Below are 14,294 nucleotides of genomic sequence, written 5' to 3' on the forward strand. Positions count from 1 at the left end.
ACCCTTCCAGGAACAACTGTCTGCCACAAATTTTCCTTTTCTTTTAGATGTCACCTGAGCCCTTGTTTATTCTCTCAAACTTTTAAAACATTCCTTGCTGTCTGCTGTTTTTCTCCGCTCATATTTTTTTTAATGATGTGGTTCTATTGTTTTTTGATACTTTGATTTTATAAACCACCCTGGAACCAAATATCCACTGTAGAATTAGTGAGTTGTCTAATACCCATGTACCACTTGTATAGAGAGAATGATGGTAAAGAAGAATGAAATCTGTGCATCTTATATGTATATAATCTGCTTTGCCAAGCAAGTGAGCAGAAGCCACACTTTTTTGCTTTAGAGAAATGTTTGTCCTCTCGGCCTCCAGCAATGATCTTCTGAACAGTGTTTCATTCTGTAAAGCTGAATATGCTTTACCACCTGATGTTTGCTTAGGTGAATATATTATCTATAATAAATAAATATGGTGAGTGTATATGGGGGAGATCAGTAAATTAGTATTACATCGAAATTGCCATCGTAAAACAAATTTACCCCATTTTATTTCAAGTAGCAGTTACAATAGCCATATATTAGTTGTCTTAAAATAAGTACTCCCATAAAACTTTTTTTTATGAAGCTACAAGTGCCACACAAAGTATGAACCGAGTTGTGCTTTTTATGAGAGATCATTTGAGTTTGCAGGAAATTAGTTTCACGAGAAGACTGCAGTCGTAGGCATGCTTATTTGGATGTTAAGTTCCAAAAATTCCAAAGTGAAACAGAGAAGCAAAGGCCAAAATGGAGTTAACACTCATGAAAGAAATAGCAAGAAGCTTGAATTCTCCAGTGGCAAAAGCCATCTTTGTAGAATGAAAGGAAGTAGTGTGGTCAGAACAACTGAGAAAGGAAGGTTTGCATAACTTAGTTACACAACTAGAGCGGATTTTAAATGGGGGGTGGGCAGGATGTGAAGAACATTGAAGCAAGTTTTGATAGCAGGTGATGGTGAGAGCTTATGACTTGTTTTCCCCCAGCAGCAGCTACGGTAACTTCCTGCTGCATGGCAAACTGCTTTTGAAGTCAGTTTCAAAAACCAGGTTGTGATATGGCACAGGGCTATTCAAAGTGGAGGTGGGAGTTTGGGGAGTAGAATCTTCTGCTGCAGTACTGTAGGAGCCTAAGTAGCTCTTTGGATTGTGGCCAGTGAGCATATATTTATCTAACACCTTTCCAGAACATGTGTATTTATATCAACATATGCCCACTTCCCACAAAATGTGAGACATCTAATTTTGAAAATTAGAGGCGCGATTTTTCTTGCGTTGAAACGCCTTTGAAGTCTACTTGGATTTGGTCCCCGGTGAGCATTACCAGAAATGATTTGAGGCCATTAATACGTATGTTCCAACAGCAGCGACTCCTCATAAGGGAGGTTCTAGCCAGCAGAACATCCAGATGCTGGCAGAGAAGGCAAACCATAATGTTGATGGGCAAGTCTCTCTTTTTTCAACCGGCCTTTTACAAGTCTGAGTCAGAGAGTGCTGGGTTTGACTTGGCAAGTAGGTGTTGACTTTTTGTTGTTGTTCATTTCCCGTTTTATTATTGCAAAAAAATAAAATAAAGAGCAGAGACCAAAAAATGTGTCTCTCGGCCAAAGTGAACTTCCCCTTCAGCATGTCACAAGCAAGCTTTCCATCAGCAGTAAGTACCAGCTGGTAGATTTAGATTTGTTTGTACACCTGATGCTGCAACTGACTTCCTGTCTCTGGTGGAAAAGACTCTTCCCCCCCCCAACCCAAAAAAGATGGAATTATTTCCTCCAAGGCAGGGAGGACAATGGGTTCCAACAGACAGCAGGGTGTGCAAACTGGAAATTAACATAAGGACATGGCCAATGTGAATATACTAGCTATATGTATTTAACAGTACTTTTATAAAATATTGTGAAGGTCACACTGTATTTGGTGAAAAGGTTACATGTACTTGAGGAATGCTGGTTCCCTCATTTTTCAGGTGGGCCATATAAACAATGAACTTTCTCTCTACTGGTTGAACACACAAATCAGTGAATGGGCGCCATGAGTAATGAGTAGTGGCCTGTGGCTAAAACATCCCTTGTTTCCAGGCCTGTGTAAACAACAGGGAGAATTATATATCCTCGAATGTCATTGTGTACACAAATCCTAAAGAGAGATGAATCATTTAATGGATTAATCTTCTCAAATGTTAATAGCCATTAATATTCTTAAACCTTGTTTGCATGTTGCTGCATATTTGACAGGATTCCAAGTCGCATTGCAAAATACTCGAGGCAGAAAGAAGAATCTCTTAAAAGACAAAAGCATGTTAGCAGTAGTATGGCCTTCAAATTTCCTCTCGTTCCTCAATCTTAAATCCATTTCTGATAAGCTTCCCCATGTAGAGATGACTTAGAACTATGGAAACTTGAACATACAACATTGGTCCAGGGTTGGCCAACATGGTTGGCGTCTCCAGATGTTGTTGACCACTAGCCATTCTCTTGGGGCTGATGGAAATTGTAGTCCAACCAGTTGCCCCTGCAGGAGTCTCGCTGTCTCAAAGAACTTCCTTCTTAATTGCAATTCAATCCACACAAGCGAAGTGATGCATGTGAATCAGATTGTTCTATTAAAATAAAAAGGAAAGCCCACGCATACAGGAGCTATGTGGTGCATCAATGCTAATCGTCTCCCCTGTAAACCAAAATTTCAACCCAGAGTTTGAAGTGGATTTGCAGAGGGGACCAGACTGGCATTAACCAAGGTTACCATCGCAGGGTTTCCCAAATTTTGGTCTCCAGCTGTTTTGGTACTACAGCTCCCATCATCCCTAGCTAGCAAGATCAGTAGTCAGGGGTGATGGAAATCGCAGTCCCAAAACAGCTGGAGACCCAAGTTTGGGAAATGTTAGTGTGCACGTTTGACTCTAAATGCTGACAAGGAAAGAGAAGCGAGAATCAATCCCATAATGGAAGGGAATATGGGCTCTGAACTTGGCTTGTGGTTTGCAGACCATGGTTTGCTAGGACCCACTGTATTATGCCTGTGTTGGACCAGATCTAGTTATCCTTCTGCCATGTGTCTACTGAGAAAATATAGGTCGCAGGAGAGCTATTGACTGTTGGTTCTGCTGTGAAATGACTGAAAGGCTTGAAGCTTGAGCAAAACGCATGACTCAGCCAAGGGCAGAAACATCCTGCAATGTCAACATTAGCCCTTGCCAAGCCTGCAACAAGCCTTTTGAGAGAGGGTTTTTCTTTCCTGCCCCCCGCCCGCCCGTGTTTTATGACTGCTCCTTGTTTCATGTACTTACTGTGGCTACTGAAACTCTGCCTTCTCAGTTACTCTCCTTCTCCCTTTAATGTGTGCCACACAGAGAGTCTTATTAATATTTATTGCAACTTTAAAAAATAAAATTAAAAAGCTTGCCACGTGGTCCTCCAAAGGCTGCTGTCGTTTATCTGGAACATAATGCTGTATTAGGGCAGCACACAATGCAATTTATCCTCACACCTGGGGGAGTGAGTTTCACAGCTGTAATTGCTACAGTATAATTCTTATTAATGTCGTGCTATAATTTCTATTAATTCCAGAGGGCTAGTAAATGTATTAAGACTTGTCAACATATTATTTTACACTGTTTATGATCTAGAGAATTATGCCATTCAAGTGTTTTACTGTGTAAAGGAAAAGCCTTAAAAGTCTGCTTTGGTTTTTGAGGCCAGGGATTTGGGGGAGGGGGCAGAGCATGCAATTCCATCTTGCTCCCCCCCGTCCCCTGGTTGTCTGACAATAAAATAGCTCTGCCGATTAATATTTAGAATGAAGCTAGCTAAAGCTGTTTATGTAATATGTTAGCAGCAATTATTAAACAAATGAAGCATTCTGTGTCTTACAAAGTTCTAGCTATGATGGGAAACATTTTTTTGTAATTAAAAGTACCAGTCTCCTAGTAATATAACTTAGGATAGCAATAGATGAGGCAGAGAACGGTTGGAGGATACTCATAAATATGAAACTTGCGGCTATAGTTTATTTGAACCCATTTTTTATTTTGTTTTGCTGCTCTGTCTTCTTAGGAAGCGAGTATGATGAGGAGGAAGTAGACTATGAAGATTCAGACAGCGATGAGTCCTGGACTACAGAAAGTGCCATCAGCTCTGAAGCTATCCTAAGTTCCATGTGTATGAATGGAGGAGACGAAAAACCCTTTGCTTGTCCTGTCCCTGGCTGTAAAAAGCGATATAAGGTAAGTGTGCTACTTTTGTATGGTCGAGACCCTTCCCTTTGAAAGCAGGTCTCTTATTTTTCACTGGATTTCATTCTAATCTAAGCCTTAGATCAGGCTTTCCCAAACTTTGATCTTCTGCTGCTTTTGGACCACACCTCCTATCATCCCTCACTAGGAGGGTCAGTGGTCAGGAATGATGGGAATTGTAGTCCAAAAACAACTGGAGACCCATGTTTGGGAAACTGCCCCAGATGTTGAAGAACAAAGCATTCACTCCAAAAATGTGAGACACCTGAAAATACAGAAAACATTGAGGAAATGAAAGGTACCCCCCCCCTTAGAGCAGTGCTTCCCAAATAGATAAGTACTGCGGCTCCCGTTTTTCAAAAGCCAAGCCATGGACCCTCTAAGTTTTGAAATTTTTTGATCTCTATGGTAGCTTTTGTTATGTGAATGGTGCCACAGATACCCTGGGTGGGTTATACAGACCACCAGTTGGGAACCACTGCCTTAAGAGGGGGGAAATGTCTAAGAAGTCTTTAAACCAAGGTAACTATCATTTGCACTCTGTCATTCATCAAAATTCATGAGTACTGTCTGAGCCACAGGAAGCCAAATGTGGTGGTCGCCAGCTCCCATCAGCTTCAGCCAATGGGACCGCAAGATGAAGGATGATCTTAGAGTGCTACCTATAATAGCCTAACCAGTCAACAAGTTGTTGACTCACAAAGTGCTCTACCATAAGAGAAAACACATACTAATTCGTGGCTAATACTGATTCCTGTTTTGCCAAAATACATCAAAGACCTCGTGTATGTTTTCATACCTTTTTCATGCAGCTTTTCTTTCCCCCTGCCCCTCTCCCCAAATCTTCCATAAAGAAATTCACACTTTGTGCTTGGAAATTTAAAACAGAATGCAGAAAGATAAACCACATATTTAATCTAACATGAAAACGTGGTATAAAACAGGGGTAACAGGGGAATGCAGAAATCACTGAGCTTATGTATAAGTTCATTTTTCCGCACCCCCCCATTGAAAAAGCTGTTTCCATTTAATAAGGCTGCAATCCTATATCCACTTACCTTGAACTCATTGAGGCTTATTTCTAAGTAGACATGCATAGGATTGAACTGTACTTTTATTTTGGTAGTAGAGCTTTATGGCAGCGGCCGGATGGTTAAGTGCTCTTGAAAAGTAATATAAAAATGATCTAGCAGTGCTTCAACTATTGCTTGAATGGGCTATTTGCTTTGGGTCTGTCCTGTGAAGTTTGGTGTGATTTCTGCCTCTTGATGTTACCAGTAGTGTAGCTGAGCATTTCCTAGGTATATACCCCAACTGCCACTCTGGCCTCATGCGAGAACAAATGGGCATAAAGCTTGACACACTGAAGAAAGGAGCTTGTAGCAAATATGAACATTTCATGATCCCATCTGAGACGGTGGACGAAGCTGCCCTAGTCATGCTTCCATATATTTAGATTGGTAGCTGAATTCTATTCCTTAAATGGTATATAATTATAGTCTAAACTATACACTTACACTCTGAAAACCAGAGTTATAGCTTAGACCACTTAATAGAGAACAGCTTAAAAGTCTATACTCCTCCTTCCTCCTCCTACAGAATGTGAACGGTATAAAATATCATGCCAAGAATGGCCACAGAACACAGATACGTGTGCGGAAGCCATTCAAATGTCGTTGTGGGAAGAGTTACAAGACAGCTCAGGGTCTGCGGCACCATACAATCAATTTCCACCCACCAGTGTCTGCTGAGATTATCAGAAAGATGCAGCAATAACATGCTGGTCACATATGTGCCAAGGAATCCTCACCAGCAGTTGCTGATTTTGAAGACAGCCACCTTCTCTGGGGAAGCACTGAGCAACCCCGTAAAGAATTTAAATTGCATGCTTTACAATTTTTTCTGTAATTTTGGAATGATGTATCTTTGTAGAGTTAATGATTTTGTACATTTGCACATGTAATCATCATGCCCATATACGTTAGTTTGATATAAAGGTGCTAAAAGCTACAGGTTTTCTGAAGTATTTCCCTCCCCCAAAAGGAGAATTAGGGTATGCTGTATATTTAGTTGCTCTGCAGTGTTAAAATAAGAATGGGGAAGGGGAGGAGGAAAGCTTGGCACTGAGAACTTCAAGATTGTAATGTGATTGAAGAAATTCGACACATCAGTTCCCATGTGCTTGCAAAACCAAAACAATTCCCCATTATCCACCTGGTTAATATGCCTTATGTAATAGAGATATCTGTGGGATAGGAAGGTTTTAGGTATTGGAATTATAAATAAGAGAATGTTTAACATATGCTAAAAATATTTTCATACTCAGATAACATACATAAAAGGTGTGCTTGCTGTATTTTATATTACCTTGCAAATTCTTTAGCTCTCTGAAATGCTGAAAATCTTTGCATTTGAACTAGTAAACCATTCATTCTAGCATTAGAATTCCTACTCCTGTCTGTAAAGGATGCTATATAATGTTAAAAGACCCACCATAATTCCAGAAGACCAAGTTCTCCTGGTCTCGTTCTTCTTTAATATCTACTACTAGAAGACATTTGGAAATAAAGTGCAAATTTGTGAGGGAGAAATTACCTTCATCTTAGATGGAGTTCTTAAAGCACTTTGTAGTTCTCGATTGCCAACAAATTTAAATGTTTTATGTATTGCCAACTCTTGCAACCCCTGTACTAGTATGGACCAGTGGTTGCAAATAAAAAATTCTAGGATGTTTTAATGAGGTACATTATTTGTGTTAAGGGAGTTTCAAGTTCCATTTACATTGTACCTTCAGATTTTTGTATATATAATATATATTTTCTAACTAACTTACTGTGGGTTGTTGCATTCCACAAGTTTAGCATTAAAAGTTTATTTCCGAACTATGAGACATCATGAGCCTTACTGAAATGAAGTGCTTCTTGAATCAGGTACTCGATGATAGATCTGATAGATGATAGATCTATCAGAGAGATACTTGTGTCTGGACCATACCTGAATGCTTTGTTTATTTGATGCTCTCCTGCCTTCATTATTGTCCTCTTGTGTAAGTGAAAGTTAACAGTTTAGGTAGTATGCAAAGCTACAGGTTGTATCCACTTATGTCAAACTTGGAGCAGACCCAATGACCCCAATTCATTTTAGTCATAAGCAACTTACATCCCTCATTCCATTGCGTCTACTCCAACTATGCCAGTTGGATACAACCCTACGTTATTAAAATTGAGAGGTTGTCGCCCTCATGAGAAAACGTTAAGTTTTAAAGGTAATCCTCTTCTGTGTACTTAAGTATTTATATATGTATATTACATGGGAAATGCAAGTCTTCATTCTTTTAGAACAAATAAGCCCTGGCCCCTCAATCTTTAATTTAAAAAGATTTTTCAGAACTTCTGAATCTCTCATAATGAGGGTCAAAAAGAATTTCAAACAAGGCCTCTTTAAAAACAAACCACCCTCAACCATATTCAGAAAAGTACATTCTATAGCCCATGTAAAGCAGCCTTCTGCAACCAGGTGCTCTGTTGATGTTTTGAACTGCACCTGCCCTCAGCCAGAGACCGATGGGTGTTGTAATCAAAAACACCGAGAGCACCAGGTTGGGAAAGGCTGGGGTAAAATGGTTGAGCCAGACATAAGAATCTATTGCTTGCACTCAAAGCTCTACTACACAGCATCTCATGTTTTACTTCAGTGTCATTTCGCTCTGCTCTCAGTAAATGAAGGCAGGCTAACCCTACTGAACAGATAAGCAAAATGTTGCATGTCATTCCCTTTTCCACTATTACAATCAACTTGCTATTTACCTAGTCAGTGTGACAGTATTAAAACAGGTAAAAATGGGACTATTTTGTTATACTGTGTATAGTGAATGTATTGTACTGTGTCTGTGATAATGTGCTTTAAATTATATTTTCCTATATTTTGTTGGGGACAAAGTTCATTAAGTTTGGAAGTCACAAGAGGTTTGTTTTAGAACTAAGCACCACAAAGTGCATACCATTTTCTTTCCATTAAAGCTGCTTATAATGTACATTGAACCACATTTAATAAATTGCCTCCGACCCAGGAAAAAAATTAGATGCTGCTTAATTATCTTTCATTGCTTTGATCTGTAAAGAGCATGCTGTACATTACCCAAATCATACAAGAGATTTGCAGTTTAACAAGACAGATAGTGGTAAAACAGTAACAGTATCGGATGATATGGTTGCCGTTAAAGCTGGGGGCACTAACTGAATCAGTTAGGTGGGCAGGCTTGCAAAAATCTCAATCAGGGCTGGCTTTTATTATAGTCATACGGCTGTAAGTTTGTAGATTTCCTCCTCTTCTCTTTCTAGACTTGGCCAGTGTTTTCTAATCCAAATTCCCATCATAACTAGGAAACAATTGGCAAACCATTATTATGTGTACCTTGGTGCGAAACAACATTCTTGAGCTAGGAAAGGAAGGGGTAATGGGATCGTGCTAGTTCATGGCCTGCTCTTACTTAGCTACGCTTGAGACAGATTGGATCACTAACCAAGATAACTTACTCAGAAAGTGAAATTCTAGAAGAGACAAACACATCACAAAAATACTACACATTTTTCTCAGTAGCAATGAAGTCTTAAGTAAACAAGGGCTTAATCCCAAGACATTTTCATTCCCACAGGGGACAATGGCAATTTCTCCATCTGCAACCCCCTCTGCCCCTAAAAAAAAGCTACAATGGAGGCCATGTCAGTCACAACCGAAGGAGCTTCAGAAACACACAAGGGTGCCAAATAAAGACTCGTGATCCATATTTAGTTTTTGTCTTTAATTTGACTATTGTACAACAGATGGAAAAGTGAATTTTATCCAAAAGGATCAAATTACTTACTAAAGTTTAAGCTTCAAAAATATAGTGTTTTAAATATACACACCACAAATTTAATGGGGGAAATGTGCAAAGCAGAATGCAGAAGATTCTAGAAATCTTAGTCCCTATGAACACAACTTGCTAAAAACAATCCAGGAAAAAGGAATGGGGGTGCTACATAACACATGTTAAAAATCTGCTGAATACAAATGAAGCCTAATGGTAGAGATTTTTATACAATTATTTTCTAGCAGACCTAAATGCAGAACGTTTAACAGATTACTAGTGTACTTGACATTTCCAAGAGATAATAGTTATGCAAAAGTGAATGTTGCTGTAAGGATGTTGTGCAAGCATGTCTCTCAAAGCAACTACATTTCTGACAGAGATGTAAAAAACTATATTTTTGTTGGATAAATTATGTTAAACTTTCAGAATCAACAATCATATGAAGGATACACACAAGATTACCGAGAAACCTCATTTTATTATCATGGAATGAGAATTTTAATATCTAATCATAAGCAAATGCAAGAGCAAAATCAAGTCATTCTGTACACTTGCCACTACTACAAACTCGACTTAGGAGGTTTCTGAACAACTCTGTGCATTTCCTGTGTTCTTATGCATTTTGTCAGCCAGGGAATAAATACTGATAGATATTATAACAGTTCTGGGTGTATGCTAGATCAAAGAAGGCTAGCCCAATACTTGCTAATACGCCAAAGCACTGTACTGAAAGTAGCCTTTAAACAACATGTTATGATGGCTGTGTACTCTTCTCTTACAGAATTCGCTCATTCAAGTTTTGTCTAAACTAATCTGCATTCAGATGCCTCAAACTAGTCAAAATTCAAAACATTCTGATCAAAGTGTGTCTGTACGTGTCTTTCAAAGCTCTGCTGGTCATAGTCAGGAGGGAACTGTTCGTTGCACATGGGACACACCTTCCAGTGACTCTCAACATGTTCTTCAAACTTGCTCTGATCATAGTTAGGAGGAAACATCACTTCACATAGGGGACACTTCTTGATGTGAACAAAACTTGGGATAAAAGAGGAAAGAACAACCATTTGAGTTCTTCCACCGCCAGCATTCCCTGTGGCACCCCTAAATTGTGGAATTCTTTCCCACAGGTGTGTGAGACACCTATTATGTAGTTTACATACTGAGTTTTTAAATTGCTGTAACCTGCCCTGAGATCTCATGGTAAATGGCAGGTAAGAAATCTATAATCATAATTATCACTATTAGCATAGAAAGCCTTCCCGCCCCCAACCTTGCAACTGAATTTTGATACTTGCATGCCATCCAGCTTAACAAAGTTGTTTTCCACAGGATTAAAGCACATACCCCCAACAATTTTTAGCTTTTGTGAACTGTCTCCTTTTAAATGCCTCAGGTATTTGATCTCTTTACTGCATATAAAATGGAGGAAAGCAGGGGGTGATGTGTCTTTAAAATGATTATTTAAAAAAAACAACCCAAGATGTTAACATTCTGCTGTAAACAGAGCCTCCAAATCTAACCAGACAATTTAGCTTTTGTCACAAATTAAAAAACCAGCCCAAATAATTAGTGGGAGTGAATCATTCAAGCCTGACTCATATTTGAGAAAATACCTCCAACAAACTCTTTCCCCTTTCCACTTTGTTTCTACAGCTAGAACAATGTGTACCAAATTGAAACTGCAGTCTTTTTTTGTTTTGTTTTAAAAATGTATCACAAAATAGTGGTGGTACAGTGGTACCTTGGTTCTCGAACAGCTTAGCTGTCGAACAAATCAGCTCCCGAATGCCACAAACCCAGAAGTGTTCAGGTTTGCGAACATTTTTTGGAAGCCAAAAGTCCAATGTGGCTTCCGCAGCTTCCCATTGAGTGCAGGAAGGTCCTGCAGCCAACTGGAAGCCACACATTGGTTTTTAAATGTTTTTGGAAGTCGAACAGACTTCCGGAATGGATTAAGTTCGAGAACCAAGGAACCACTGTATTTGTAAAGGGGGAAGGAGTTGTGTAACTAATCATGTAGCAAACAGTGCTCCAAGGGATTCTTTGACACTCATGTAACATGAGTGCAGGATGGTGTGCAACAATGCAGGATGGGGTCAATGCACACTTCACATTTTCAAGTTAAAAAGTTGTGATCCAGAGAACTGCTTAGGCCATGGCATGAGATATGGCCCATCCCAATGAAACCTTTCATTTCTGTCAACATGCCATGATAGTGGAATGTTGCAGGAAAGTGTAAAATTTAAATGATGGCTCCAACGTTACTATACGCCTGAGACCACTTTCACCTACAAGAAACTACCTTACCTGGAATCAAAACAAAAGCCTGTTCCACGTTCTTGTAAGCTGAGGTTTGGTGGCTCCGGAGCAGAAGGTGCGCTTGCCTCATCATCCTGAAAATAAAACGGTTGGCTTTTTATCATATTTTGGTCAAAAGATTTATAACATTCACAAGCCTCTAAAGATCTAAAGGGGGATTTGAGCATACATTCACAGGCCGTACATCTGATTAACAGGTCCTTTACACTAATTAAAAAAAAAAAGTGAAGGGATTGCAGGCATTTTATGTATGTGCATATCCCCAACAATGTTAGGTCTTACATGTGATTAGAGGACTCCATGCATACCTGCTACCCTGTTGTACCAGATACATTAGGACTGGGATTAACTGCGTAAGTTCAAGCACACAGCACATATATAAGCAGATTCTGATTTAGGAATAGATGTCAACACCAGCATACAGAAGGGAATACAAGATTGCACATTTTTTTGTGGAGGATACTAGCATGCATTCCACTGATGCTTCCACTTAAATAAAAAGGAAGCAACCAGGCAGTTTATCTGATCTCTTGATAGCTCATTATGCTAGATGCTCTACATCTAATAAGATAAATTTCCTGCCACAAACTGCTTAGTTTGCTTACTTCTGAAGGGGCATTTTGATACTAATCTGCTCCACTCTATAGGTGCCTGCCAAGCATTTGTAGGTAGTTAGCAAGTGCAAGGTAGTTAGCATCCTATTTCTTCTGTTTGAACATCCTTGCTGGGAACAATTAAGTGATCTTCACTTGACAAGCAGGAAAAGTAGGATGATAAGATGTTAAAACTTCTATTTGATGTAAGACAAGAAAAATCTTCTGTGAACAGGCACACACTTGCCCAAAGTTGGTTCCCATTTGAGCATATTAGGATCCTTCTACCTCATTACCAAATCTAAGCTGTGTCAGCAAATGAGCACAAGACTTTAGCTCTGTTCCTCTTGGGTTTGCGAGAGGGCAAAGCACATAGATTAGAAAGAACACTCTGCTAATTAAACTGCAGTGGATGACTAAAGAGGAGAAGGGCTTGTCATCTGTAATGTCTGTGCCAAGAACGATCATATTAAATATGCAAAATGTGAAGTAAAGGTAAGGAAGAGCACTAAGCTCACATACAAGACCTTAAATAGGCCGCAAAAGTTCTGACAGTTTTCTTAATTATTCACAGTAATGGACTCAGGGGGCAAAAGGCAGGAGGAAGAGATACATTTTTCTCCATTATAGGTACTGAGCACCAGGGCTAAAATCATGCCTGTCTGAACACGGATCAGTTTCTGCAAAGGTTAATAGCAATTAAATGTGGCAAACTAGACTAAATGAGAAGTAGGTCGTGATACCACTATGCTTGCAAAGAGCATAGGACTTTGTAAAGAAATGTTTCTTATTCAAGTGTTTCTTAAAGTTAAAGGGAGCAAAAAACTGTGCCGTGCACTTAATAGCATTGTTTACCATAGTTTGTTGCATCTCATGTCCTAAATATTTTACATTTATTACATATTACATGGGCAAAGGACTATAACCACAGTTTGAAGCAGGAATAACTTTTACATTATTGATGAGACTTCCAGTATTGGGAAATACCAATTGTCTTTTGTTAATGTACCAGGAAATGCAGAAAGGAAGCACTCTGCCAGATGACCTACAGCCACAGGCAGGCTGCACTTCCTGTACCTTCCAGGAAGTACCTAATGGCAAGAGGGAGACTAATGGCAAGAGGCTCCACACATCAGCCAGTGGAAGTGCAGCTACTCAAATACTTGTTTGCCTCTTCCTTCCCCATTCCCTTTCCCTTTTCCTTTTCTACTGGGTCCATCAGATTGTCAGGCTGCAGGCACAAAATGCTGTATTTTAACTATGTACAGCACTTAGAAAAATGTACGTGATTTATAAGCATGTAGTAGTCGTAATATAACATCTATTTAAATGTTTGGTAATATTAGCTTCCAAGTATTATTGTTTCAAAAACATCCCTATTGGCATTCACCTTTATGTCTACTACTTTTCTTCCCATTTCCAACCTGAATTTCCACTAAAACCCCTTCCAATTAGGATAATTTAACACAGTTAACCCAGTGCACATGTTACAGCTACCGCTAAATGGATAAAGTAAGTATATGTCAATGTGTGTTTTGTCAAGTGAGCATAGCCCATAGATAATAATTAGTAACAGCAACCATGGTGCAGAGAGGAGCAGCCGAGGTCTATGAACAGAAGTGTATGAACAGGCAGGGGTGTGTATGCATACATTTAGAAGGGGTCAGCGACTAGAAGGAACTAGCTGTGACCGAAATTTGTCATTTGGTTAATCAGAAAGAAGCGTCCCCTCCAGAGAAGAAATTTTCTTAGTAAGATTGTGAAGGGAAGGCTTGCACCTCAAAACTCAAGAAGAGCAAGAAGTTGCTTTATTTCTCACTTACATTACTATCCTCAGGATCTTCTAAACCATCAGGCCGGCTGAGGTTGCGGGCTGGTTGGCTGCACACTACATTGTCTTCAAGTTCCCAAGCGGCTGCTCTTACAGGTGGCCTTTGGATCTCATCAGGGTAAAAAGCACCATCTGCTCCATCTGCAATCACAATCAGGCAATGAACTCCAAGTGGCATATAGCAGAGAGTTCTTCAACACACTCAAAAATAATTTCTCAAGAGTTTAATAAGTAAAACAGACGACTTGGACAGAATGTAGGTGAATTAATTCTCTTTTTTAAAAAAATAAACCTCTTCCTCGTAACACAATATATGTTGATTGTAACCTTTAAAGACTATTGGCCAAAGTTAGCTTACTGACTTCATTTGCTCGGAAGTGTACATTTCCATTTGGAATTCTCCAGTGAAAACAAAAGCTGGTGAGAATAGTTTCCAAAC

General features: G+C 39.4%; 2 protein-coding genes across 6 annotated transcripts in view; one reads left to right on the forward strand and one right to left on the reverse strand.

Annotated features, from left to right (window-relative positions):
- JAZF1 (JAZF zinc finger 1) overlaps window positions 1–8,340 on the forward strand; it is a 124,228-nt gene extending 115,888 nt beyond the window's left edge. Inside the window, exons 4-5 of the mRNA XM_081883454.1 lie at window positions 4,082–4,251; window positions 5,860–8,340. Coding sequence (XP_081739580.1) covers window positions 4,082–4,251; window positions 5,860–6,036 — 347 coding nt within the window. The 3' untranslated portion in view covers window positions 6,037–8,340. The remainder of the gene's footprint in view (window positions 1–4,081; window positions 4,252–5,859) is intronic.
- Window positions 8,341–9,046: 706 nt separating this feature from the next.
- Window positions 9,047–14,294, reverse strand: part of TAX1BP1 (Tax1 binding protein 1) — a 30,361-nt gene continuing 25,113 nt past the window's right edge. For all 5 annotated transcript variants that reach the window (XM_081883246.1, XM_081883245.1, XM_081883247.1 and 2 more), the window contains 3 exons: window positions 13,848–13,996; window positions 11,420–11,505; window positions 9,047–10,147 (listed from right to left, as the gene is read on the reverse strand). In XM_081883246.1, coding sequence (XP_081739372.1) covers window positions 9,946–10,147; window positions 11,420–11,505; window positions 13,848–13,996 — 437 coding nt within the window. In that variant the 3' untranslated portion in view covers window positions 9,047–9,945. The remainder of the gene's footprint in view (window positions 10,148–11,419; window positions 11,506–13,847; window positions 13,997–14,294) is intronic.

This window comes from Podarcis melisellensis, assembly GCF_964234715.1.
Source record: "Podarcis melisellensis genome assembly, chromosome: 12".
NCBI lineage: Eukaryota > Metazoa > Chordata > Lepidosauria > Squamata > Lacertidae > Podarcis > Podarcis melisellensis.